The sequence below is a fragment of the Capricornis sumatraensis genome, chromosome 8 (assembly GCF_032405125.1).
Source record: "Capricornis sumatraensis isolate serow.1 chromosome 8, serow.2, whole genome shotgun sequence".
Taxonomy (NCBI): domain Eukaryota; kingdom Metazoa; phylum Chordata; class Mammalia; order Artiodactyla; family Bovidae; genus Capricornis; species Capricornis sumatraensis.
Window position 1 is genome coordinate 7,040,327 of NC_091076.1, and position 27,474 is coordinate 7,067,800.

The 27,474-nt window shown below is 54.3% G+C and overlaps 4 protein-coding genes across 9 annotated transcripts; 2 read left to right on the forward strand and 2 right to left on the reverse strand.

The window, feature by feature from the left end:
* The first annotated feature begins 9,064 nt into the window (after window positions 1-9,064).
* On the forward strand, window positions 9,065-14,861 carry FOSL1 (FOS like 1, AP-1 transcription factor subunit). 5 transcript variants are annotated; one of them, XM_068978539.1, is made up of 4 exons: window positions 9,065-9,198; window positions 11,414-11,611; window positions 13,842-13,949; window positions 14,366-14,861. In XM_068978539.1, exons 1-4 carry the CDS (start codon window positions 9,109-9,111, stop codon window positions 14,783-14,785), a joined length of 816 nt encoding a protein of 271 aa, XP_068834640.1. In that variant the 5' UTR covers window positions 9,065-9,108; the 3' UTR covers window positions 14,786-14,861. The 5 variants fall into 5 exon arrangements, with proteins under 5 accessions (XP_068834640.1, XP_068834645.1, XP_068834641.1 ...); XM_068978544.1 differs by having other exon boundaries at window positions 13,847-13,949; window positions 14,366-14,458; XM_068978540.1 differs by lacking the exon at window positions 13,842-13,949.
* Window positions 14,862-16,032: 1,171 nt separating this feature from the next.
* On the reverse strand, window positions 16,033-16,991 carry CCDC85B (coiled-coil domain containing 85B). Its single transcript, XM_068978204.1, has one exon. The coding sequence runs from the start codon at window positions 16,858-16,860 to the stop codon at window positions 16,252-16,254; it is 609 nt and encodes a 202-aa protein (XP_068834305.1). The 5' UTR covers window positions 16,861-16,991; the 3' UTR covers window positions 16,033-16,251.
* A 2,318-nt stretch (window positions 16,992-19,309) lies between these two features.
* On the forward strand, window positions 19,310-23,328 carry FIBP (FGF1 intracellular binding protein). 2 transcript variants are annotated; one of them, XM_068977718.1, is made up of 10 exons: window positions 19,310-19,458; window positions 19,658-19,856; window positions 20,057-20,183; window positions 21,108-21,208; window positions 21,702-21,856; window positions 22,127-22,235; window positions 22,313-22,376; window positions 22,610-22,696; window positions 22,783-22,880; window positions 23,210-23,328. In XM_068977718.1, exons 1-10 carry the CDS (start codon window positions 19,374-19,376, stop codon window positions 23,277-23,279), a joined length of 1,095 nt encoding a protein of 364 aa, XP_068833819.1. In that variant the 5' UTR covers window positions 19,310-19,373; the 3' UTR covers window positions 23,280-23,328. The 2 variants fall into 2 exon arrangements, with proteins under 2 accessions (XP_068833819.1, XP_068833820.1); XM_068977719.1 differs by having other exon boundaries at window positions 21,702-21,835.
* Window positions 23,329-23,654: 326 nt separating this feature from the next.
* Window positions 23,655-26,903, reverse strand: CTSW (cathepsin W). Its single transcript, XM_068978328.1, has 10 exons — window positions 26,817-26,903; window positions 26,460-26,544; window positions 25,549-25,662; window positions 25,027-25,178; window positions 24,801-24,897; window positions 24,630-24,710; window positions 24,402-24,527; window positions 24,141-24,205; window positions 23,847-24,056; window positions 23,655-23,765 (listed from the first exon to the last, which is right to left on the reverse strand). The coding sequence occupies exons 1-10, from the start codon at window positions 26,901-26,903 to the stop codon at window positions 23,655-23,657; spliced, it is 1,128 nt and encodes a 375-aa protein (XP_068834429.1).
* Between the last annotated feature and the right edge of the window lie 571 nt (window positions 26,904-27,474).

The following is a 27,474-nucleotide window of genomic DNA, read 5'->3' on the forward strand; positions in this document are numbered from 1 at the left end:
GCGAGGTTCTGGGGATTTTCCCAGAAGGGCAACTGTGCCCCACTCCCGCCCACTGGGAGGGGCCCTGGCAGGGACCCGGCTTGGGTCACACAGCTGATTCATCTGAGGAGGGAAACTCCCCATTTTCTCTGACTCGCCTCCCCCAGATGCTGAGGGGTAACCCAAGGGCATCTAGCCCAGAAACCCACCAAACCCATCTTTCCTTGATTATTGGCCTCCCAGCAGGACTTGAAAACCACCCAGGGACAGAGTTGGGCAGGGCAACAGGGCCCCGGGGCAGCTTCCTAGGAAATAATAACGGAGACTGCAACCAGAGCAACAAGCGGACGAAGGGCTCCTCAGGTGTCCCCCCTCACCCATTTTTCAGATGAGAAAACTGAGGCTCCCAGAGCAAACACACACGCAGCTCTGTTCTGCTCCAGGCACTGCTCTAAGCAATGTGTACACATTCACTCGTTTCAGCCCTCGTTTTCCTGAGGCATAAACTGAGCAGAAAGAGGTTAAGTCACTTGGCCACGGTCAAGGCTGAAAACGGTCCGGAGGCTCTCCACAACTCCCAAGAGCCCTGCACACACCCCCTGAGGCGGGGCGCTCTCCCCCGGTCCCTGAGCAGAGGCCTCCCTGGGGTGAAGTCTGGAAGGATTTCTGGAGACCTTCTACCCTCAGGTCCCAGCTCAGGCCCCTGGAAACCCTTGAGATCAGGCAGGTCATGCATGGGGCCCTGGTTCCTTCCAGGCCAAAGGGAGAGAGAGCTGGCTCCTGCAGAGAAAACTCGGCGGAACCCGCAGAGGTCGGGAGAGAGCAGCGAGGCATTCCCGCCAAAATCTGCCTCTGGAGGCTTTGACTCGATTCCAAACCCCAATCCTTTCCTCCCGAGTCAGAGCCTGCTTTCCTGTCTGCCTCCTCCCTCCCTGACCCCACACACACACTCACGCACGTACACACAGGCACACTTGTACACACAGGCACACTCTGCACGCAGAGAGTCTGGCCTCCAGGCCCTGGTCCCGGTGGGCCCTGCTCCCTCTGCCCTGGGCTAGAGTCCCCCTGGGGGCTGGAGGGGAGCTGAGAACGTGGCTCTGGGAAGCGTGGCCCAGAGAGGGCTCCATGCAGACAGCCTCTGCCTCATCTGGACCCACTCATGGGCAGGATGACTCACCCCCTCGCCCCCCACATGACTCAGTTTACACTGGTGCCCTGAGGTCCTCTCAGGGAGGGTTTAGCGTTTACTAGGCCCAGCCCAGGCCTGCCGGCCTTTCATCCCAGGATAAGAGTTCCATCCCTGGGCTGGCCTGTAGCCGAGGCTGGCACCCAGAGCCCGGGGGTGGGGGGAAGCCTCAGTCTAGAAGGGTAGGAGAGTCCAAGAACTCTGTGACAGGCCCTAACCGCCCCAGGCCTGGGACTACAAGGGACAGGAGCTACTCTAAGAAACCTAAGGGGCCAAGCTGAGCGGGCAGAGCCTTGTGGGCTCCAACAGCAGAGCCCCCGGTGTCCGGCATTCAGAGGAAACGGTCCACGTGACACAAAACACAACAGCAAGAGGACTTCCCTGGTGGCCCAGCAGTTAAGGACTCCACGCTTCTACTGCAGGGGGCTCGGGTGCTATCCCCGGTGGGGGAGCTAAGATCCCACATAACTCGAGCCAAATAAACAAAACATAAAACAGCAACCAACAGGGCGCAGAGCAGTTTAACTTTTGGGTAAAAAGATACACAAGAGACCGCTTACAACACGGAGGGATGCTTTTCCCTGTAAACGCTTGGGTGACTTCTGGATCTGTAAGTGTGTAAATGTATTTCCTAGTTGAAAAACAAATGCGATGAAAGTTTAAAAACATAAGGCAAAGTAAAAAAAAATCGAGTTTTTAAATATTTTTTCTCTTGCACACACATGTACACACACACACATGTACACACACACACACAGAACAAGAGATAAGGAGAATCCCCCAAACATAAAATTCTTAAAAATTATTCTGAGATTAAAAACACATAATAGCCTGCATTACGGTGGTGGTGTTGGAGAAGACTCTTGAGAGTCCCTTGGACAGCAAGGAGATCCAACCAGTCCATCCTAAAGGAAATCAGTCCTAAATATTCATTGGAAGGACTGATGCTGAAGGTGAAACTCCAATACTCTGGCCACCTGATGCAAAGAACCGACTCATTGGAAAAGACCCTGATGTGGGAAAGATTGAAGGCGGAAGGAGAAGGACTACAGGGGATGAGATGGTTGGATGGCATCACTGACTCTACGGACATGAGTTTGAGTAAGTTCTGGGAGTTGGTGACAGACAGGGAAGCCTGGCGTACGGCAGTCCATGGGGTCACAGAGTCAGACACAACTGAGCGACTGAACTGAACTGAATAGCCTGCATAGTGCTCTGTTGCATGAGGGATTAATCTAGGTTAAGAACTCGAGGAAGTCCTCCTGAGGAAGTGGAGGGGAAACTGACAACTTCAGGATGAGAACTGGCCAGGCAAGGGGGTGAGGGCGGGCATCCTGGGCAGAGGGAACAGCCTGTCGCCATGTTCAGGATTCTGGCTTCTTTCAGTGTCCAGTCTATGAATCTGAGGGATTCATTTACACTGTCGGGTCAAGCAGTAGCTTGGTCTTTTCCATTACTGTGTAGTATTCTATTGCATAACTATCCCATATTGCATAACTATCAAGGGACAGACTAACAGGGCAGTGAGGAGCTCAGGCTCTGAAGACTGACTGCTTACATTCACAGCCTGGCTCCACCATTTCCTTGCTGTGCAGTTTTTAGCAATCTGCTTAATTTCTCTATGCCTCCATTCCCTAATCTGTAAAATGAGTGTACATTTTCATCTTTCTCCACAGGATCGTTGTGAGCATTAATGAATTACTTTGAATAGTGGCTGGTTTATAAGAGATACCGGGAGAAGTAAATGGCAACCCATTCCAGTATTCTTGCCTGGAAAATCCCATGGAGAAAGGAGCCTGGTGGGCTACAGTCCATGGGGTTGCAAGGAGTCGGACACAACTGAGAGACTAAACAACAACATACATGGGTGTGAGATACTAGTGTGTGACTCTCTTGACCCTTCGAGCCCCTCAATCAACACACAAACTAAAGCAACACAGAATATGTCAAACATCTGGACCCTACATCTTTCCAGACCCCAGACCCTCCTAAGAAGCAATTTGAAAGGTTGGCTTGGAAAGGTCCAAGTCTGAGGGCGAAGTGGTCAGAACTATGAAAGATTCTTCTGTGAATATTGTCAGGGTTTTAACAATTCCTCAGGGGACTTCCTCAGGGTGTTTAGGACTTGCCACTTTCACTGCCAGGGACCCAGGTTCGATCCCTGGTTGGGACACTAAGATCTCACAAGCCAGAAGCCCAACAATAAGTAGATAAAAATAAAATAGAAAATCCCTCGGGCTGCTGGGTGGGAAGTGGAGGGATGGGAGCAAGCTGGAGGCTGTGGGTAGTATCCAGGTTAGACAGGATGGGGCCAGGCTCAAGGGGAAGAAATCTTTGTGGACGTGAACTGAAGTGTCACCTCTAGGTGTAGGGAGACTGGAACCTAGTGCTGGTGGGATGGGAACTGTTGGAGAGAATCAAGGCCTAATGAGCACCCTGTGACCCGCAGTTCCACCCCTGGGCTCACAGCCAGGAGAAGGTAGTGCAATTGGCCATGGAAGGACATATCGAGAATGCACAGACTTCCTGGTGATCCAGTGGTGAGGACTCCACACTACCACTGCAGGGGACGTGGGTTCGATCCCTGATCAGGGAACTAAGATCTCGCATGAGTTTGGGCATGACTTCAAAATAAAAAAGAATGCTTACAGAGGTCTTATTCATAAAAGCCCAAACTCAGAAAGCCCTCAATATCAGCAGAAGGAGAATGGAGAGAAGGACTATGGGATAGTTATGCAATAGAATACTACACAGTAATGGAAAAGACCAAGCTACTGCTTGACCCAACAATGTAAATGAATCCCTCAGATTCATAGATTGGACACTGGAAGCATGAGCAATGAAAGGAAAAACAGATAAATTGGACTTAAAAAAAATTATAAAACCTTTTGTGTATCAAAGTACATCATGAGGAACGTGAAAAGACAACCTACAGAATGGGTGAAAATATTTGCAAATCATGTATCTGATAAGTGTTTGGTAGCCAGAATAAACAAAGGACTCATATAATTCAACAACAAAAAGAAAAAAGAAAATTAAAAATAGCAAAGGATCTAAGTAGACATTTGTCCAAACAAATATATACAAATGGCCAAGAAGCATATGAAAAGATATTCACTGGTCATTAAGGAACACGAGTGGCTGTTAAGAAAATGAAAATCAAGACACAATAAGATACCACCACTTCACACACTCTAGGATGTATTTTAAATACAGAAAATAATATGTTGGCAAGAATGCAGAAAAATTAGAACCCTCAGGCACTGCTGGTAAGAATGTAAAATGGTACAAGCACTTTGTAAAACACTGAGACTGTTCCTCACAAGATTACCCAGAAAATTACCATTGTTGTTGTTCAGTCGCTAAGTTGTGTCTGACTCTTTGAAACTCCATGGACTGCAGCACACCAGACTTCCCTGTCCTTTACTATCTCCTGGAGTTTGCCCAAATTCATATCCATTAAGTTGGTGATGCTATCTAACCATCTCATCCTCTGTCGTCCCCTTCTCTTCCTGCCTTCAATCTTTCCCAGCATCAGGGTCTTTTCCAATGAGTCAGCTCTTCGTATCAGGTGGCCAAAGTACTGGAGCTTCAGCTTCAGCATCAGTCCTTCCAATGAATATTCAGGATTGATTTATTTTAGGATTGACTGGTCTGACCCCCTTGCTTCCCAAGGGACTCTCAAGAGTCTTCTCCAACACTACAATTAGAAAGCACCAGTTCTTCAGTGCTCAGACTTCTTTATGTCCAACTCTCATATCCATAATGACTATTGGAAAAACCATAGCTTTGACCATATGCACCTTTGTCAGCAAAGCGATGTCTGCTTTTTAATACGTTGTCTAGGTTTGTCATAGCTTTCCTTCCAAGGAGCAAATATCTTTTAATTTCATGGCTACAGTCACCATCTGCAGTGATTTTGGAGCCCAAGAAAATAAAATCTGTCAAGCTTCTACTTTTTCCCCTTTTGTTCACCAGGAAGTAATGGAACCGGATGCCATGGTCTTAGTTTTCTGAATGTTGAGTTTTAAGCCAGCTTTTCCACTCTCCTCTTTCACCCTCATCAAGAAGCTCTTCAATTCCTCTTCACTTTCTGCCATTAGAATGGTATCATCTGCATATCTGGGTTATTGATATTTCTCCCGGCAATCTTGATTCCAGCCTGTGCTTTATCCAGTCTGGCATTTTCCATGATGTACTCTGCATGTAAGTTAAATAAAAGGATGACAATATGCAGCCTGGTCATACTCCTTTCCCAATTTTGAACCAGTCAGTTGTTCCATGTAAGGTTCTAACTGTAGCTTCTTGACCCACATACAGGTTTCTCAGGAGACAAGTAAGGTGGTCTGGTATTTCCATCTCTTTAAGAATTTTCCACAGTTTGTTGTGATCCATACAGTTACCATATGACCCAGAAATTCCACTGTTAGGTATATTCCCAAGATAAATGGAAACATATGTCCACACAAAAGTTTGTACACAAATGTCCATAGAAGCATTATTCATAATAGCCAGAAAGTAAAAACAACCCAATTCCATCAACTGATGAATTAATAAATGGTGGTATAGCCATGTAATAGGCTATTATTCAGCCATAAAAAGGAATGAAGTGCTGATATAGCCTATAATATTGACGAGCCTGGAAAACATTATGCTAAGTAAGAGAAACCAGACACGAAAGGTCACAAACTGTATAATTTATTTTATATGAAGTGTCCAGAACAGGCAAATCTGTAGCGATAGACAGCAGATTAGTGTTTACCAGAGGATGGGAGCATGGTTACCAGGGAATTGGGAGCCATTACTCAATGGGCTTCTTACGTGGTTTAGCAGGGAAGAATCCACCTCCCAACGCAGGCAGACATGCAGGTAGACGCAGATGTGGGTTTGATCCCTGGGTCAGGAAGATCCCTTGGAGGAGGAAGTGGCAACCCACTCCAATATTCTTGCCTGGGAAATCCCATGAACAGAGGAGGGTGATGGACTACAGTCCATGGAGTCGCAAAGAGTCAGACACGACTGAGCGCTAGCCCTTACTGGACGTGGAGTGTTTTAAATCTGGAACGATTTTAAAAGTTTTGAAACTAGAGAGAAGTGGTGGTTGCACAATCTCGTGCAGGCACAAAATCCCACTCAAGGGTATGCTTTAAAATGGATAATTGTATGTTATCTGAATTTCACCTCAATTTAAAAAAGTAAACTTCAGTGTAAGAAGTGAATGGAAACTGGAAAACATAAACATCACCTCAGTGCCCTGGGGACACTGACAGAACCTACTGGGTGCAGAACAGCCTCATCCACTACCTCCTTTTGCCTCACTGGAGCCCCAGGAGGTGGGGACTGTCTGGGGCTCAGAGAGGGAAATTGATTGAGCCAGGCTCACACAGCTGCCAAAGGACAAGGCCTGGGTCTCTCAGACCTCCCAGCCCCCAGACTCCTGAAATCGCTGTGGCCCCTTGGGATTCTCACCAGGCCTCACTGGGTGGGGGCTAGTGAGGTCAAGGGCCAGGAACGTTACTGCAGCCACGAGGCAGGAGTTAGTGACTGAGAAGCTTGGAATGTGCAGCCTCTGAAAAGACCTCCTTGTGGCTCCACCGACGGTTAGAGCAGGAAGGGACTTTCAGAGCCATGTAATCATACACACACACACACATATACACACACACACATACTTGAGACCTGAGCCCCTGCTCAGTCACTGTCCCAGGCTGTGTTTCTGGAGCCAGCAGACAAATGCAGTCAAGGCTGACCTTTGTTAGGCTTCCCATGTGCCACCACTGTCTGCCTCTGTCACTCTGACCTGTCCTGCTTGGGCTCAGCCAAGGATTTCAGATATCAGTGTGTGTGCGTGTGCACAAGTACCTTAGCATGTGATCAGAACCCCAAAGCTTCCACCCATGGGGCTTTTTTTCAACATGCATTTTTTGTTTCTATTTGTCAAATTCTTACTATATACTGTACGCAGCATGGGACATTATTTGATATCTATTCTCCAACAACCCTGAGATGTTTATCATTTTGTAGTTATCAGATGTTCTCAGTTCACAGATGAGGCTCTGAGAGATTGTGCGCCTCACCAAGGTCATACAGCTGGCAAGTAGCCTAAGCAGAATTCGAACTCAGAACCCAGGTGTATGATTCCAGCACATACGTTCTTTTCCATGAATCACACTGCCTCTCCCCGCCACTTATGCACACATGCGTGCACATATGCATGCATGCACACTCACACACACATACACATACACACACCCATGTATTTCTCATTCTGGTAAACTGCTGGTGGTTTCTTTTCTTTTTAGACAATGACAATGAGCAGGATAAGGAAAAGGGAGAGGCAGCAGATTGGTAACCACCTTCTGAGAGTGCCTCACTTTACAGCTTACAAGGCACTTTCACATTTGGTGATCTCATTTGATCCCACAGCCGCCCCATGAGGTCAGCAGGAGGCTCAATTATTCCCACTGGGAGCAGGACTCAGAAGGAAGGTGACTTGCCCAGGGTAACAGAGACAGAAAATGGTAGCTCTGGGATTGGAAGCCCAGGGCCAAGCTGGCCTCTTGGTTCTCAGTCCTGGATACGTCCACCAACCGCGGCCTCTGTCCCTGAGGAAGGCAGTCCAGGACCCCATCTTCCTGAAATCTCCCTTCTGTGAGGACAAAATTGGAGCCAATCAAAAGGAAGCACCAGTGGAAAGCAGGACAGCCCAGCTCTCTCTCTCTCTGTAGTTGCGTGACTCCAGCAGCTCCTTACTCTGTTCAGGCCTCAGTTTCCCCATCTGCAAAATGGGGCTGATAAAGGCACCTGCCTCCCAGAGTTGTTGGTTTTTGGTTGTTGACACTTGGTCCTGGCCTCACATTCACACAGACCTTTGACATAATCTCCAAACAAGGCTGATGACAACACAGTCCTGGAAGAGCAGCTACACTATTTAAGGAAGATGGCGTTTATCAGAACACAGAACTGTGTCCAGTGGTTCAGTTGACAGGCTATCACTACTGGTAGGGGCTCTGAATTAAAACTTGCTACAGCTCCTGAAATTATCCTGAGAGTAAGGCGATTGTATTGCATTGTATTTGTGGGTAGTTCAAAGTATTAACATGTCCTTGTAATTATTTAAAATACACATCATTTTTGTAACTCTGGTTTGTCATTTGTTCACTTTTTCGTATACCTGAACCTTAAAACAGCGCCAGTGAAGGGGACTCATGTCACGACTTGGATGGCAGTAGCATGGTTCCGGGCATGAATAAGCACCCAGCAGGCGATGATGATGGTAATACTAGTAACATCAATCACATTTATAATCCGATGTACAGTTTCCAGACTTCTTTCACATTCTTCATTCCAACTTCCCACGCGTGGCAAGGTCGCTCCGTGATTATTTTGTCCCATTTTACGCATGCAAACACTAGGCTAGACCAAGCAGTGGGGCTGCGGGGGGGACCGCGGTGGGGGAGGGAGGGTGGCGGCGAAGGCTAAGTCGGCTCTTGAGGGCTGGGCGGGGCTAGGCGGGGCGGGGCGGGGCGCCCGGCAGCTTGCAGGTGCGTAGGTCCGCGGGGGAATCCTTCGCTCCACCTGGGCGCGGCGAGGAAATCGCACCATGTTTGGGCAGCTACGTCAGAGGGGGCGGGCCCGCGGCTGTCCCTGGGAGCCGCCAGATCCGCCCCTTTTCCCCACCGAGAGTCAGTCGGCTACTGGACTGTGGGAGGCGACAGAAGAGTTCAGGGCGGATTGATAAAAGGCGGCGCGTCTGGAGAGGTGGAGCCTGGAGGTGACCAGAGCCGCGGCGAAAAGTCCGCCCTCCCCCGCCCACCCCCCCAGTAGAAGTGGTTCAGCCCGAGGACTTTTCATTCATAAAAAGAAAAGACTCCGCGAGGAGCGAGTGAGTCAGAACCGAAGCCGCCGACGCGGACCCCACAGAGCCGCCAACCCAGGGCATGTTCCGAGACTACGGGGAACCCGGACCGAGCTCCGGCGCCGGCGGTGCGTACGGCGGCCCGACGCAGCCCCCGGCCACAGGCCAGCAGGTGAGAGGAACCAGACACCTGGAGTCCACAGGTGGACAGCGCCGAGGAGAGCGCGGGCCTCTCCGGCACACTTGGGGACTGGGACCGGGAACCGGGGGAGGGACCAGGTCTCGCGGCGGCAGCGAATCCTGCCCACTCTCCGCTGTCCAAAGGCACTTTCTGCCCCACAGCTCAGCAGAGCACGCTCGGCGGGAAGAACACATCTCTGCGAGCATCGGCCCAAGCGCGCGTCCCCCTTCCCCTCTGTCCGTTGTCTCTCTGTCCCTCCGTCTCTGTTACCTCCTCTCCTTCCTCCTGTTCACCGTTAATTTCTTTGTCCCATCTGCTTCGGAAGGGGACCTCTTTGGCCCGGCATTAGTCCCAGACCCGACCGGATCAGAGAGGGTCCGATCCATCTCGGACGACATTTCCGAGGTCCGGAGTCTGAGCCGCGGCCGAGAGGTCCCCACGAACTGGCTCCCCCAGCCGGCTTGCCCAGACAGACTGGGAATCCTGGGCAGTCTGTCTGTGGTCGTCCGTGTGCCTGCCTGTTTGTCCCTCGCCACCTCATCGCCAAGTCCTCATTCCCGTCCAGCCGCAGTGGAGCTGGTGGGCTCCGGGAGACTGGCTCTTGACTCCTTTACGGGTTGGGGCGCGTGGAGGCCGCGAGGTGCCAGGACGTGCGCGGGGTCATGCAACCGGCAACTCCCGCGCCCCCGACTCTCGACACCGAACGGCGCCCGCTGCCGGTTGGGGGGACCCGGGAGGCTGCAGGTGCCCATTTCCTGTCGAGGGGCTTGAGCACGTGTCGCTAGGGGAGGGAAGGAGCGGCGTCCGTTCCGCCGAGTCACGGCGGCCGAGTCACGGTGGGTGACTCACACCGGGCGCCCCTCCCTTCCTGGCCCGGAGCGGCCCGGGCCCTGACAACGTCGGGAGCGGGAGATGCCGCCGGCGGTACGTAGGCCGGGAACTAGGGTCATTGGGCCACTGGGCCCGCAGCGCTGAGCCGGGGACACTGCTGTCTAGACTTGCCTGGGCTTGAGGGACCTTCCCGGACGGCTGGGTGCCCACACCCAGGGCCCAGCCCCAGGGCTTGAACTCAGTTCTCCTCCGGAACACTGAGTCCCTATCTCAACCCATTCCTCACATTTCTGGCTGAAAGAATCGTAGCAGCGCATATTGTGCAGTCTTGCATTGTGCTGGGCACTTTCCACCTCATTTTTTACCTTGTTTCACAGAATCTAAGACCCCATTGATTTTAAAACCTGTTATTTTGTGCCACTATTTTTTTTTTTAATTTGTCAATTAAACTGTGACCTCAGAGCTACTGAAGGGTACCTCTTGGCATCAGGGAAATGATCCTCACCTATGACAATATTAAAAACAAGGAAATTGAGGCATATTGAGGATAAATAATTTACCCTGACAGCCAGTAAATGGCTGAGCTAAGATCAGAACTGGGCTAGCTTGAACCCAGAGCAGTGGCTCTTGCCTACCATGGCCCCTGTATGTTGGGTACCTGCCACTTGCCAGGCTCTGTCGCCCACACATTCTCTTACCTGATTCTCATAGTCACCCTTGAACTTGTGCTTAGTTGCTCAGTTGTGTCTGACTTTTTTCGATCCCATGGACTGTAGCCTGGCAGGCTGCTCTGTTCATGGGATTTCCCAGGGAAGAATGCTGGAGCAGGTTGCCATTTCCTTCCCCAGGGTGTCTTCCTGGGGCTGTCATTATCTTCTTTGTGCAGATGGGACTCAAGCAGGGTGCAGGAGTTGGTAAGACCCTGACCACCTGGGCCCAAACCTCACTTCCCACTTATTGACTGTCTGTCTAGGGACAACTGTTTTCCTGTCTGAAAATGAAGATTTGTTGTTGTTTAGTCACTAAGTCGTGTCCGACTCTTTGCAACCCCATGGACTGCAGCCCACCAGGCTCCCCTGTCCATGGGATTCTCCAGGCAAGAATACTGGAGTGGGTTGCCTTTTTCTCCACCAAGTGATATCTCCCTGACTCAGGGGTCAAACCTGCATCTCCTGCATTGGCATCAGAAATGCAGGCAGATTCTTTATCGCTGAGCCACCAGGGAAGCCCTTAAAATGAAGATACTGCTGTGCAAATTATAAGGAGTCAGTATTTTTAAAGTGGCTGGGACAGCACCTGGAATTCACACTTTATTACTGGAAGCCCCTCAATTCACACAGACCTTATGCCTGGCCCTCCATGTCTTATCCCTCAGAAGTTCCACCTCGTGCCAAGCATCAACACTGTGAGTGGCAACCAGGAGCTTCAGTGGATGGTTCAGCCTCACTTCCTGGGACCCAGCAGCTACCCCAGGCCTCTGGCCTATCCCCCGTACAGTCCCCCGCAGCCCCGGCCAGGAGTCATCCGGGCCCTGGGCCCAACTCCAGGGGTACGTCGCCGGCCCTGTGAACAGGTAAGAAGCAGAGGAGCTCACGAAGGTTCTCGAGTCCACAGGGGAGCTGAGGTGCAGAAAATAAACTCTTGTCCAGAAGCAGAACACAAGCTGAGAAGGGGTGTGGAGAGAATAGGTCCACTGATTATTATTGGCCAAGACAAAAAGTGATGAGAGCCCCTGGGAGACCCAGAGGACAATGCAGTCACTTTTGGATCAGGGAAGGCTTCCTGGAGGTGGAGGCATATTAGCCTAGAAGGATGGGTAGGATTTGCATAGGGAGAAAGATGATAGAAAAGACATTCCAGGTAGAGGGGATGGCAGGAGCAGAAATGGAGGTAGAGGTGAGAACATGTAAGGTGTATATGTGGAAAGCTGTGGGGGCAGTAGAGGGGCTCCACCTGATGACAGGTACGGAGAGGGTGGGCTTATGCTGTCTGTGTTGCTGAGAAGAGAATAGAAAGGGTTTCCTTCAGCTACTCTCTCCATTTCTCTAACTCATTTAATCCTCACAAAAACCCTCTTGGGAATGAACCCTGGCTTTCCCCCATTTTACAGCTAAGGAGATGAAGGCACAGAGAGATAGTCACTTGCCCAAAGTCACACAAGGAGTGAGTAATGAGACAGGACTTTCCAATTCTAAAGTCAGATCATACCCACCAAGCCACAGTGTCTCACCAGGAGGTAAGAGAAGGCTTGACGTTGAAAGAACTAGGAAAGCTTGCCTTCCAAACCAGGGTTTTTGGCTGCTCACTGCTAGTAATAAAGTCTTTGCCCAAATAAATGATTAAGAGGGTCTTTAAGGGACTGGTTCCTCTTTCCTGTCCCTGGGGCATTTCAGTATCTGAGACTGTAGTAGGTGAGGGCTGCCTCTTAATGAGTTTGCTCTGACAGCAGGGTAGAGGATGGAACAGACAGTTAGAATCCTGAGAAAGATGTGTGATTAGTCAGGGGCAGCTTTTCAGAAAAAGAATGGCTGGCTTTTGTGACCAGATGGAAGGAGACCATGGTGTAAGCCCCAGAGGCAGGCTCCTGGACTTCCTTCAGCCCCGTCTCTTTGATCCTGGGTACTCCTAGATGGGCTATGAATGGGCTCCTTTTCGGGAGAGGTGGTGTCCATCAGCTGGCCCCTTTCTCAGTGTTAAATAGAGTGCATCGATTTTTTAGAAGACTTATGTATTTTATTTTTTGGCTTTGGTGGATCTTCGTTGCTGCCAAGCTTTCTCTAGCTGCAGCAAGCAGGGGCTACTTTTCCTTGTGGTTGTGCAGGTTTCTCATTGTGTTGGCCTCTCTTGTTGTGGAGCACAGGCTCTAGAGCGCTGGCTCAGTAGTTGTGGTACACAGGCTTAGTTGCTCTGCAGCATGTGGAATCTTCCTGGACCAGGGATCAAACCAGTGTCCCTGGCATTGCAAAGCAGATTCTTAACCACTGGACCACCAGGGAACCACTGGGGACCACTCTGGACCCCAGAGTGCATGGATTTTAATTTCTGCTCTGTAACCACAAACAAGTTATTCATCATCCCTGGCCTTTGGCTCCTTATAAGAGAAGCTGGGTTAAGGATTCATGTAAAGCACTTAGCTGGCACACAGTAGGTTCCCAATAAATAACTACATAGAAGCTCTCATTAGCCCCTCTTAGTGCTTACATCCTCTGGGGAAGAGGAGGTTTGGTTATCGAGTGACTGAAAAGAATGAGGTTCCTTTGAAAAAGAGTGGCTGCAACAGCCACTTATAGCTGTGGAATGAAAGAAGACTTCCAGAAAGGGTCGTGGTGGCCTGAGGGATCTCAGTTGAGTCCTGGGAGAGGAGGCTTAGGATTTATAGAGGGACAGGGAGGACATTGTCCGTGGGGTCGCTAAGTCAGGCACGACTGAGCGACTTCACTTTCACTTTTCACTTGCATGCACTGGAGAAGGAAATGGCAACCCACTCCAGTGTTCTTGCCTGGAGAATCCCAGGGACGGAGGAGCCTGGTGGGCTGCCGTCTATGGGATTGCACAGAGTCGGACACAACCGACACGACTTAGCAGCAGCAGCAGCAGCAGCAGCAGGGAAGACATTCCCAGAGGAATCACAGGAAGCAAAAGCGGGGAGCGAGGAGGAAATTTGACTAATCCAAGTTTACTAAATACGGAACCGGTCAGGTTGGGGAGGTCCCCAGAGTGCAATCTGAGGACCCGCCAGGGTCCTACCACTGGGCCGGCAGCACAAAGTCCACCTCACTGCTCTGCAACCCTCCTTCCCCCAGATCAGCCCCGAGGAGGAGGAACGCCGTCGAGTGAGGCGGGAGAGGAACAAGCTAGCCGCGGCCAAGTGTAGGAACCGGAGGAAAGAACTGACCGACTTCCTGCAGGCGGTGAGCACCAGCAAGTGCAGAGGGTGCCCTGGTCCTGGCCCACCCAACCTCAGAGGGTCCCCAGTTCCCAAGGGCCGCAGGGGGCGCCTTTAGATACATCCCCTCCCCCAAGCTCCCCGTTGGAGTGGCACTGCGACCAGGAAAAAGTGGTTAAAAATTAGTTGGAGCGTGTCTCGCTCTGAACACAGCAGAGCTGAAGCAGGCCGGACAATACCCTTCGAAGGTGCCCCCGAGCCTGATGGGAACCGTGCCCATTTTCTCCCATGGGCTCATGGGAATTGTAGTCCAGACTTGATGGAGACTCTCTACTCCCCCCAGCCTCCCCTCCCCCCCGCCCCAACCTGCCAATCACTACCACCGCGGGAGGCTCTGCGACATTCAGCCCTCTTCTTGACTCCTTTCCTTATCATCCACAGGAGACCGACAAACTGGAGGATGAGAAATCTGGACTGCAGCGAGAAATTGAGGAGCTGCAGAAGCAGAAGGAGCGCCTGGAGCTGGTGCTCGAAGCCCACCGCCCCATCTGCAAAATCCCAGAAGGGGCCAAAGAGAGCGAAACCAGCTGCACAGGTGGTGCCAGCGGCACCAGCAGCCCGCCAGGCCCCTCCCGCCCTGTGCCATGTATCTCTCTTTCTCCAGGGCCTGTACTTGAACCCGAAGCATTGCACACTCCCACGCTCATGACCACACCCTCCCTGACTCCTTTCACCCCCAGTCTGGTCTTCACCTACCCCAGCACGCCAGAGCCCTGTGCCTCAGCCCATCGCAAGAGTAGCAGCAGCAGTGGGGACCCCTCTTCTGATCCCCTGGGCTCCCCAACCCTCTTGGCCTTATGAGGTACCCCAGCTCCCCCTCCCTGTGGGTGCCACCCTAACCAGTATTTCCCTGCTCATTGGTCCAGCTGGCCTGGATCATATCCCATATTCAACCCCAGCAGATTCTTCTCCATCCCTCCAGACAAGACTGAGCATATTTTGCTTCCTAGTAGAGCCAAAGCTGCCCACTGGTTCTCCAGAGCTGGCCTCTAGCACAATTTGCACTAAATCCGAGACAAAATAGTTCCCATTTGTTGGAGAAAATTCCAGGCAGCTCCCAAGGGACTTTGTAGATTCTGAGGTCCTCTGGAGCCCTAATCCTCTGCAGATCACCCCTATGGTCTTCATCATCTCTTCCTGTGATCCACCCAACCCTACCCCTGACAGAAGATGATACTCTACCAGCCTAGAACACTAACTCACCTAGCCCCACTGCCAGCAGCACCAGGTTATTGAGCCAGGACACTCTGCCAGCGCCTCCTAAAAGGAACGGCTCAGGAGAGTGCCAGAGCTGACCTGCAGCCCCCAGCTCTGAGAAGACTTTAGCTCCAAGCCTCCACAGCGTGGGCAGCTGCTATTTATTTTCCTAAAAAGAGTATTTTTATACAAACCTGCCAAAATGGAATAAAAGGCTTGAAGCTCTAGCCTGCTCTCGTTGGACCCAGAGGCTAAAGGGAGACCATTTGGAACCAGAAGCCTCAGGCTCCCATTTCAGCTCCACCAACTCACTACCTGACCTTGGACAAAATGATATTTCTGGACCTCCTCGATTTTCTTATCTGACAAATGAGGCTACATCTGTTCTGCCTCATCTCCAGGACTGAGAAGAGGAAGAGAAGTGCTGTGAGGTGCCAAGCCAAGAGGATTATCCTCCTTCCGGTGGGGGACCCACAGTGCTCCGGCGTGTGCCACCGGAGGGCGCTGTTAGGCCCCTTCCAGCCTCTCGAGAGGCGGCTGAGTGGGTTTTAGGCCCCCGGCACCTGCTTCCTGCCCCATTGTCTTGGACAGGAAGGAACCGGGAAGGGAGCTGGAGCCACTTCTGGGGCCGGATCACGGCCTGTCCTGGGGCCTGATGGGGGGAGCCAATGGCTCACCACTGTCCCACATCCCGCCCCAGGACCGAGGTAATATGCGGGAGTCAGCCACCTTAGTTCTACAGTCCCTGCAGATGGGAATGGTACCCCCCAATGGTCCCTGCCCTTGTCTCAACTCCGGCGATTTCCAAACAGACGCGCCCGGGCCATGGGCTCTGCTTCCGCCTCAGTTTATTAGCCTCCACCCAGCCCCCAGTAAGTCCCACCACTCCAGCCTCCAGTCCCCCTACTGCCCCGCCAGCGAGAGCCAGGGGCCTTCCTCAGTGTTAGGGTTTCTAAGTCCATTCCATCGGCCCTTCGTGCGCAGCTGGGGCGGCGTCCGGGTCCCCAGGTCCACCGCAGTCTCGTCGCTTGAGGAGCAATCCGGGTGGGCTTCGGCGGGAAGCTGTGCCCTCAATCATCTGGGGAGCAGGCCAGGGGCAACTGATCGGGGCTGCCCACGCTGCCGGTACTGGAGCTTCCATCGCCCAGGTCACGAGGACCGCAGGGGGGCAAGGCCAGCTCGGGTGTCGGCCCAGCGCCAGAGCCCCCCGAGACGCCGGAGCCGCCTCGGGGACCCCACTCTTCGCCCAGAGCCAGACAGAGCTCCTTGAGCGCCAGGTTCTCCCGCAGCAGCTCCTCCTGGCGGCCTTCCAGCTCGGCCAGCTTCTGCCAACAACCGCCTAGATCCTCGCGCACGGCTCGGGATGCTTGGGTCCCGAAGAGCTGCCACTGGCGCGCGGCACGCCGCCCGCGCTGGCGCTCCGAGTCCAGGAAGCAGCAGAGGTCGCGCAGCTCGCGGTTCTCGGCCTGTAGGCGCCGGTTGAGCTGCTTGAGCTCGCGGATCTCGCCCAGGTGACCCTGTAGCTGCCGATTCACCTCCTGCATGAGGCGGCCGCGCTGCACCAGAGCCGCCAGGCGCGCCGCCTCCTCCCGCCGCAGGCGCCGCACCAGCTCCTCCTTGCCCAGAGCCGCCATCTCTTCATCCGTCAGCTCCTCCAGGCCACCCGTCTCGGCCTCCATGGCTGCCTAAGCCTCTGGAGCATCGCCTGCCCGCCGCCGCGGCCCAGGAGCCCCACGACGACCTCCCCGCCGCTGGGGCTCAGGCACCCGCTCAGTGGACAAGCTGTGGCGGAGCTAGCGTAGGATGCAGCGCCCGCGAGGGGGCGGGCACGCGGCGGGGCGCGCGCCGGGGAGGGGCCCCGTGACGTCAAGGACAAACAGCCAATCCGGGCTAGCGCCCTCGGAAAGGGGTGGGGTCCAGGCTCCCAGAATGAAGCCTTTCCCCGCCCACTTCGGACCGCGGTGTTTCTGATGCTCGCTGACTCAGTATCCGTGTCCCCGTCCTCGGTGCCAGTGAGCCCTAAACTAGGCGCTTCGTACCTTCCAGTTCTAAACCGCATCAAGCTCGAGCCCAGGCCTCTCGGCTCCCACTGAGAACCAAGATTCCAGTGTCGACCCGCGACTCTGCCACCCACCCTCTGACAAAATCCAGACGGATCGCCTTTCCATCCTTCCCAGCTTTGCTCAAACTGTAGAGTCTCCACTCACTGAGCATCGCTTTCAGTCCTTGGAAACTGAAGTCCAAACGTCCTGGCTCACATCATCAGCCTACTCTGAGCACAGACCGTTTCCTGTCCGGTGGGAGGGGCATACACGGATCTGTTTGTTCAGTAAACTTTTATTGTGTGTAAGGGCTATGCAGAAATAAACTTGAGTCATATCCTTATACTGTCCTTAAAGAGGTCTTGATCTGGCAGAGGCGACAAGCTGCGATGAAGAAGCAAATGGAGGAAGACCACATTTTGAGGGGCTGCCCCCACCCACAAAGTGCGTGCTAAGTCGCCTCAGACGTGTCAGATTCTGCGACTCTACGGACTGTAGCCTGGCAGGCTCCTCTGTCCATGGGGATTCTCGAGGCAAGAATACTGGAGTGGGGTGCCATGCCCTCCTTCAGGGGAGCCTCCCGACCTCGGGATGGAACCCACATCTCATGTCTCCTGCATTGGCAGGCAGGTTCTAAGGCCACCTGGGAAGCTTTCCCCAAAGAGGTGCTACCTGAGGGGACCCTGAAAGATGTATAGGACTTTGCCAAGTCATGAGAGAGCTATTTGAGGAAGAGAGAATAGCACGATGAAAGTCTGGGGACTGAAAGAGCCACCATGCTTTAGGAACAGCCAGAGTAAACTGGTTTTTCGTGTTTGTTTTGGAAAGGCAGTTCTTAGAGAAAGTGGTAAGAGAGGAAGGCAACAATGGCAGTCAGAAGCCAAATTCTTAAGGGCTTTAAATACTAAGATGGAGCATTTACACAGACCAGTAAGGATTTCAGCAGGGGAGTAACATTTTTGAAAATACATTTTTAAAAAAGGTTGATTGGGCTGCTCTGTGTGGGATGGACCACAGGGAGGGGATGGACCACAGGGAGGGGATGTAGGCAGAAAGATTACTGAGAACAATGTGTCAGTGGGCAAGGAGAGCTATGCAGAAGGACTGGGCTTGGACACGACAGTGGGGGTGGAGAGGACAAAACAGATACTAGAAATATTCAGGAGGCAAATCAGCAGACTTGAATGTGGAGAGAGAAGAGTCTGGGAGAAAGCCCAGATTTCTGGTATGAGAACAGGGTGGATGTAGGGGCTGCTGAACAGATAAGGAAACCAACAGGTCTGGCTGTGGGGAACAGAGTGGAAAGAGTTACAGATTGGTGGATGTGGACTTCCAGACAGAGCTCTAAGCTGTATCAGGGAGATCATTAGTTGGAGGGGTGGCGGTGGGGCGGTTGGCTTAAAACCATGGGAGTAGGTACCCCATGTTCAGGAGAGGGGCTCATCTGCAGGATGGACTCAGGGGCCCTCAGCAAGGGCCCTTGAAGACGGGCCAGACAACTTTTTTTGCATAAAAAAGATTCAGGATAGAGCCCTGTTGTTTAGTCCCTCAGTCGTGTCCGACTCTCACGACCCCAAGGACTGCCCAGGCAAGAATACTGGAGTGGGTAGCTATTTCCTTCTCCAGGGGATCTTCCCGATCCAAGGGTCGAACTAGCATCTCCTGTATTGGCGGGTGGATTTTTTATCGCTGAGCCACCAAGGAACCCCATAGAGCCCTGTGGAGCTCCTACATTCAGGATACAGGTCAAAGTAGTGGGGCTCCCCGCAAAAGGGCACAGAACAACCAGGAGGATTTGAGGGTGAAGGTTGCCGGGACAGGGGCAACTAGCCAGAGGCCTTGGCTCTGGATGCCCTCCTGCAAACCCGGCCGGCGTGAGGGTGGGGTGGGCTGGGCTGGGCTTGGAACCGAGGAACCCGAGACTCCCCCTCCCGCTGGGAGGAGGGGCTACCCAACCGTCTCCGCTTCAGCCTCTTTCCTCGCGGCTCCTGCCCAGACTAGCTCTGTCCCGGAAGTGGTCCTCTTCTGGCTCCGGGTGCCGGGAGACGAATGTCAGTGCTCCCGGAAGTGGCCCGGCGGCGGCGCGCCGGGCCCGGGCAGTGCTCGCTCCTGCTGGGGCGCTGCGGTAGCGCCCGGGTCCGGGCGTCGCCATGACCAGCGAGCTGGACATCTTCGTGGGGAACACGACCCTCATCGACGAGGACGTGTATCGCCTTTGGCTGGACGGTTATTCGGGTCTGTGGGGGGCTGACGGGTAGCCAGTCTGGCGGAGCGGTTGTTTTGAATGGGAGAGGGGGCCGAACCAGGACTAGGCATCCTATAGGGCAGTGGGCAGAGGCCTGGGAGTATGAAATGCCTGGGGCTCGGGGCTGAAATCCCTGAAGAATTTCTAGGGTCGGCGGGGCGGGGCCTGATGCCAGCGCTCGCTTCCCAGTGAGCGACGCGGTGGCTCTGAGGGTGCGCTCGGGAATTCTGGAGCAGACCGGCGCCACAGCAGCGGTGCTGCAGAGCGACACCATGGACCACTACCGGACTTTCCACATGCTCGAGCGCCTGCTCCACGCGCCGCCCAAGCTGCTTCACCAGCTCATTTTCCAGATCCCGCCCTCTCGACAGGCGCTGCTCATTGAGAGGTGCTCACCTGGCGGGTGGTGGGGACGCCAACCAGTCTGACCATGTATCCATTTTGCAGGCTGACGATGAGGCCCGGGGACGGTCGGGACTTACCCAAGCCGGGAGAAAGTTGAGAGCAGAAGGGGCCAAACCCAGGTCCTGCCAGCTCTCCTCTCCCCTCTTTTTATGGAAAGTCAGTAGTGTCCCCAACTCCCCACAGGTATTATGCCTTTGACGAGGCCTTCGTGCGGGAGGTGCTGGGCAAAAAGCTGTCCAAGGGCACCAAGAAAGACCTGGATGATATCAGCACCAAAACAGGCATCACCCTCAAGAGCTGCCGGAGACAGGTGGACACTGCACCCATCTGCAGCCCGCCCCTCTGCGCCATCCCTTTGGTTCCTGCCTCACCTCCAGCCCACTCCAACACTTCTGTGGCAGTGCCTTCATTTCCACTCTCCTCTCTTTTTGCCCCTTCCAAGCCATCCCCTACTCTTGAGCCAGAGTGACCTCTCAGAAGCCTACATTTTTACCTTAGCTTTCTTCTGCTCACGAACTTTGAATGGCTCCCATTCTTTCCTATAGCAGCCACATTCCTTGGTCTCGACCTTCAGACCCTCCTATCATCCTGTCCCTGCCTCCTTCTCTAGACTCCCCAGCCCCTGGCTTTCTTTTGCTCATCTGCCCCTACCTGTATTATTTTTCCAAGGTATTATTTTAGGACATATATACCCCTTGAAATCTAAGGCAGGGTCAGGGGTTGAGGGGGGTGGTCATATACCACCTTCTCCAAAAGCCTTGCCAGTGGTGCCAGGAAGAAGTAACCCTTCTAGTGGGCCTTTAGCATTTTCCTCTGTGACTCCTGTGAGCTCCCCAAGATGGCTTAGTATTTGCTCTTTTTCGAGTTTCTAGGGCTTAGCCAGGAAGGCCATTTTCAGCACAAACTAGTGAAGAACTAGAGAGCATGATGCTAAAATAGGGGTGAATTTATTGATAAGAGTGAGTAAACATTTATCCAAGGCAAGATGGTAGAAGCTGGTGAACATTTGGGGAATTGGTAAGAGATATTAATAATTAATGGGGCTTTCCAGGTGGCATATTGGTAAAGAATCCACCTGCCAATGCAGGAGGTAATAGTTTGTTGAAGCAATAACAAATACTCCATCAGTGTCTGGTGATTGGATAGGTGGTTCAGTGACAGAGGGATACTCACCAAACAGTTTATTGGGTGAGCAACCTGACCAGTCCTTCCTCCTCCTCTAACTGCCCTGCAGTTTGACAACTTTAAGCGCGTCTTCAAGGTGGTGGAGGAAATGCGGGGCTCCCTGGTGGATAACATCCAGCAGCACTTCCTCCTGTCCGATCGGCTGGCCAGGTGAGGGGCCAACTGCCTCCCCCTCCTGCACACTCCTTCCTTGTGCCCTGAAGCTGACCTTTATTTTCTGCCCCAAGCCACATGACCTCCATGCTGTAGGGGGGGCAATGGTTATCCCTCTCTTGGGCTGTACTTTGGTTCAGACTGGCCTGGGTTCAAATCCTAGCCTGGCCACTCACCAGCTGGACTGTTGTGAGGTGCCATGGGTAAAGCTCATGATGGCACAGCCCTTGGGGCTTAGTAAGTACTCACTAAATGGTCGCTGTTACCCTGTGGTCTCCCACCGTGTCCCTTAGGAGACCCAGGCTGAAACCTTCTCTTTGCCCAGAGGAGGAGGCCCAGAGAGATGTGACTTGAAACCCGTCACACAGTGAGTTAGGGTAGAGAGAGGCCAGAACACAGAGGTCCCGCTGATGTTGTAGCTGAGAGCTGCTTGGTAAGAAGGAATTTCAAGCCTTGATGGACACCCCACCCCCCGCTCCCCACCCCGCAGGGACTATGCAGCCATCGTCTTCTTTGCCAACAATCGCTTTGAGACAGGGAAGAAAAAACTGCAGTATCTGAGCTTTGGGGACTTTGCCTTCTGTGCTGAGCTCATGATCCAGAACTGGACCCTCGGAGCCGTCGGTGAGGCCCCCACTGACCCAGGTGCAGGCCCCCGTTCCCAGCAGCCTTTCTTCTTCAGGGCCCCTGCCCAGCCGCTTCTGCTCATGGCCCAGCGCCGCCACACACAGCTTCTCTGCAGACAAGGGACCCATAGCGTCTCTCTGGCTTGGGGCCAGTCCCTCCAGCTCTCTCACACCCAGCGTGCTCTTTTGTCTTGTGGGATGCCATGAAGTGGTAGGGTGGAAGGCTCAGGTTATCACAGGAGGCATTTTTTAATCTCGCACCTCAATTCCCTTCATCGGCCTCACTTAGACTCCCAGGTGGATGACATGGACATGGACTTAGACAAGGAGTTTCTCCAGGACTTGAAGGAGCTCAAGGTGCTTGTGGCTGACAAGGACCTTCTAGACCTGCACAAGAGGTGACCCTAGGGGTCTGTGGGGCGGGGCCTGAGGTGGGCGCCCAGGCGGCGCGGGCCTTGACCCTGTCTTCCTTCAGCCTGGTGTGCACTGCCCTCCGGGGGAAGCTTGGTGTCTTTTCAGAGATGGAAGCCAACTTCAAGGTCTGTGGCCCAGTCCAGCCTCTGTCCCTGGGGCATCTTCAGCATCCAGAGCCCTGCCCCACAGCGGCTCTGCTGTTGGCCTTAGGTGGTGCTGCTGTTCCCTCTGCCTGCCCCTGGGGGGAGCCAGCTCTTAAATGCTGGGGAATTACTTGATTGAGGGAGGTGGATAGATGTGGTCTCAGCCCCCAGCCTCTCAGACAGCAGGCAGAACTCCCAGGCTCCCTCCCCCACAGAACCTGTCCCGGGGGCTGGTGAATGTGGCCGCCAAGCTGACCCACAATAAGGATGTCAGAGACCTGTTTGTAGACCTCGTGGAGAAGGTGAGTTGTCCTGCTGGCTGCCCTCTGACCCCATCCTGGCCTGTCCCTGGGCTGTACCAGTGCTGGATGTTACCTTGGACCCACAGTTCGTGGAACCCTGCCGCTCCGACCACTGGCCGTTGAATGACGTGCGTCTCTTCCTGAATCAGTATTCGGCTTCGGTCCACTCCCTGGATGGCTTCCGGTGAGAGATCTCAGGCTTCTTTATCGTGCTGGCCTCCTGCTGGGGCCCAGCCCTCCTGCAGACTCTGAGTTCCCTGTTCTTTGGTCCTGGGGTTGGAAGTCACTCTGTTGACCAGAGTCTCAGCTCCATCACTGAGAAACTGACCTGATCTTGACAAGTTCCTTTCTCTCTGTGTGCCTCCGTTCCTTCAGACATAAGCTGGGGGTGACAGCAGTAAGGCTTATAGGAATCCTGTGAGGATTAAACGAGTGAAGGTGTTGAGAGCACGTGGAGCAGGGTCATGGGGATCCAGTCAACATCAGCCAACACCCTAACTGTTACCATTGCAGGCACCAGGCGCTCTGGGACCGCTACATGGGCACCCTCCGTGGCTGCCTCCTGCGCCTCTATCATGACTGAGGCCCCTCCCCCCACCCTGGCCACACTGACAATAAAGTTGCCATGACTTTGGAGGAGGCTGTGAGTGGGTACACACATGGGTCCGCGCATGGATGTGTGTGCCCGTTGCACACGTACATCTCTTTGAGTGTCACGGTGTATGAGGATGTATGTGTCCGTTGACCCCACAGGGACAAGGACATGTCAGAGAACAGTATCTACTCGCTCCCCATCCATTTCCCCACCCCAGCCGTGTCCACTCCAAAGACAGGGGTCTTGTCTTGCTTTATTCAATCCCCAGCAAGAATACTGGGAGACTAGGCAAAAACCTTGGGGCAGGTGGCAGAGGAAGGTAATTGGCACAGCAGGAGAGAGCCAAGGGGCAGCCAGGCAGCCTCAGGGAGGGCAAGAGACTTGTTGCTTCTTCTTAGGTATGTCCACTCTGGCAGTGACCGGGTACTTGGTGATGCCGCAGGTGTTACTCCCTCGATGCAGCCGGAAATAGCCCTAAGAAGTTAGGGCCCATCAGCGCCAGACAGCGGGGAGAGGTCTGTCCTGCCCTGTCTGCCCCCAATAGACCACACTCACCTCCTCACCCCAGTGAGGCCCCCAGGAGTTCTTCAGGGTCCAGTATGCCATGGAGCGGCGAGGGCGAGTGTAGGATCCGAACGAGGCCGCCTTCCCCTGCCTCCCCTCCACCGACTTGGTTTTACCAAAACCCACCAGCAGGACAGAATGATCCACATGTCTGGGGTCACAGGTGGTAGGTGTGGCCTTGATCACACCCTTCTGGTATTGCTGCAGGGGCAGAGAGGCCGAGTCTGGGGCCACATCCCCTATATACACCCCTCTCCCCCCGCCCCACTCCCTACCTTATCTCACCTGCAGTAGCTTCACATTGATGGTCACGGTGATGGGGCCTTGGGTGGCCAAGTGCCTGGCGATGCCTGGGGGTGGAAGGTGCCATCTAGCCCTGCTGCTCCTTCATCCCCTGCTCTCGGCTCATGGGCATCTCTGTCTATCCCTTCCTCTTTCCCACCCTCTAGCCCCCGCCCCCAGAGATCCCTCTGTCTCTGTCTGTAGCCCCGTCTGTCCCTGTCCATCTCCCCCCTGTGCCCGCCTGTGTCCCCATCCTGCCCGCACTCTGCTCGCCGGCCTGCAGCATTATGAAATCCTGGATCCAGGCCACCTTCTTGTGCTTCTCAGCCAGGCACCTGTGGGTTTTGCCACTCCCAACAAATGGATAGTCCTTCTCACTGGCCAGGCCGCCTAGAGATAAGCGAGACCCAGGAGGAGGCTCAGTTCAGCTCGGGAACAGTACCCACCCCATCCTTCCCCCACCATGACTGCCCAGAGCAGCCAGGCACTCACTGTTATTGAGGACAGTGAGGAACGCATCCCAGACGAAGCCACCCTTGCAGCCGTTCCCGCAGCGGTCACAGTCGAGCAGCTCTGGTGCCAGGAGGGACAATGTGTGTGCCCAGGCCTCAGGCACCCCCGCCTCCTTTGGCCCCCCACGCCCACCCCTGCCCCCAGCCATACGCTGCACGGAGACCTCCACAGGGTGATGGGAGCTGATGGCCCACAGGGCCTCAATGTTGCCTGCTGCTGCCATGGCCCAGCAACAGTTGCAGTTTCCCTGGTGGTGAAAGGATGGCGGTGGTGGGGGTGGGTAGACTGCAGGCCCTCTCCTCCCTGCCTCCCCACACCACCCCCGCCCTGGGGCTGGATTGGGCCAGGCTGCTGGGCTTGGGGTGGAGGCAGATACCTGGTTCCTGACAGGTGAGATGGTGTTAGGTTTGTTCCTCCAGTCACAGGTCGGAGGCTGTGACTCCCCCCACTCTTCAGACCCCACCTTTCTGCTCACACCTAGGGCCTCTCCAGCCAGCCGGCTTCCATAAAGCTGGACAAACTCCTCCTCTGGGGACACATGGGGCCATGAAGTTCACTGTTTTGACCCCTCCCCCCCATTCTGCCTCCTACCCCAGCCATCCACATCCTGAGCCATTTGAGTCCCTGTAATGCCCTGGGAGGCAGAAAGATAAGGACCCTGAGGCCTGGAGGGAGGCCACGTTCCTTGCTGGGGTGCACAGTCCTGCACCCAGTGTCTCTGTGAGCTGGGCTACCACCCAGGCCTCCACAGAGTTCCTGCTCTGATCTCAGATTCAGGGCAAACCCCCAGGCCTCTGGCCCTCGGGAGTCCCTCTGGGGAACAGAAGCCAAGTCAGCCTGGTATCTGCTGGGGAATATCCTCTTCCCTGCCTACCACCCATTGCCAGGAGTCCAGTACCTGTGAGGTCACTGAATTGAGTCACCCCAAACTCGGCCGTGCCCAGGTCCTCCTCCTGCAGCCGCTGAGCCTTGGCCAGGTTTTGGGCGAAGATGTCCAGGCGGCGGGCGTGCTCTAGACCGAAAGGAGGTTGTCCTAGGCTGGCTCGCAAGCCCCCAGGGACAGGAAGCGGCCATCAGTTTGGCTTCCCCCCCACACTCTCCCAGGTAAGCACTGGCTCCTTTCCTATGGTCCTTGCAGACCCTGCTACAGACACCTGGACCAAGGAAGTGGCTCCCCAGCCCCCCTGGGTTGGGGTTTTGTTGAAGGCAGGTAGAGAGTATCTGCCCACCTGGGGAAGAAGCCAAGTGAAAGGTCGGAAGGCTAGTGACAAAGGAAAGGTGGGTGGTCAGAGACCAACTTCCTGCCAGGTCATCTCTGTCTCTACTTCACACCTCTGGCCGCAAGTCTGTGGCTGGAACATCGCAGGGGAGGGTTGGGCAAGTCCCTGGCACAGGAAGTCGGGCTGAAAGGTGCCCACAGACCTCCCCCATGGGAGATGAGATCCAGAGGGCAGGACCAGGGCTGGCAACACATGGGGGTGGAGAGGGAGTCCACAAAATGGGTAACCCTGGGTGCTTGCTGGATGACTAGCAGTTTCCTGCTGCTGCAGTCACAGGAAAGTGGCTCTGGACATGACCATCCTCTCAGACCAGTCAAACCCCCAACAGCTACCACCTCCCTCCAGGTTCATAGCCAAGGAGGATCTTGTCCCCGCTTGTGCATTTGGGAAACCAGGGAGTACACTCCCAGCCCTGCGTCACTGTCCTGAGTGGCTTTGGCCAAATGCATTCCCCAGCCTGAGCCTGAATTTCCTTGCCTGTTAAATGAGAGCAGGGGTTTGGACTGGAGACGCACGTGCCCCGGGATACCTGCTGGATTTGGATAACTCCGGTTGTACTGCATCTGAAACAATCTGAAGACCTCTTTCAGCTCCAGTGGCTGGGGACCTGAGTCCTGGGTGGCGGTGCAGGGCCGGGGGCGGGGGGTGTAAAAAGAGCAGTGGGGAGGGGGTGAGGTGAGGAGTCATGGCCGGGACCACACCTCAGCTCCCACCCGAGCTGGGACTGGACTAGGGGAGCAGCCGGTTCACCCGCTTCTCTCCCTGTGTGGACCTGAGCACGTGGGTCATCCCCTCAGTCTCAGTCACTCCCTCTGAGAAATAGGAACAAAGCCCTGTTTCTGCCGGGGTGAGCCCCAGGCATGGGGAGAAAGTTGGGGACACTTACCTGGCCCCTGAGGGAGCCCTTGATGCCTTGAGCCAGGCCTGCCACCAGCAGGGCCAGGAGGCAGGAGAGATGGACGGTTGGTGCCATGATGCGGCAGACTAGAGTGTCTGGGGCAGGAAACTGCAGACCAAGGTGGAGGGGCTGAGAGGGTGGAGCTGGAGAAACCACAAAAGGGAAACCAGGTCAGGAGGGGGAGGAGGACCCCCGCACACATGCACAAGAGGGCTTCAGGCTTCTGTCCCGGCACAGCCCCTGCCTGCCAGTACCCCACTCCACCTGTTGTCTTTATTCAACAGAGACTCTCTGCCAACCCTGTCCTGGGCAGTCCTAAGGATGTGGAGATGGATCTGGCCTTAAGGAGACGGGAGGAGACAGATGCTAAGTGGACAGTGACAATATAGGGCCATTGGTACCTGGAGGGGGAAACAGGGCTATGGGAGCCACAGGCCCTAATGATGGGGGGGTGTGAATGGTGGTCAGCACCCCCCAGGAAGCATTCTTGCTCACCCTACTACAAAGCTCAGTCGGCTCAGGGGTCATCACATCCATGAAGCTCGCCTATCCTGTGGTATAACCTGCAGCCCCTTGAGCCCCCAGTGTGCCTGTGTCTACTGGGCGTCCGCATCCCAGCCACACCGGATGTGTCTGCCTTGCTCGT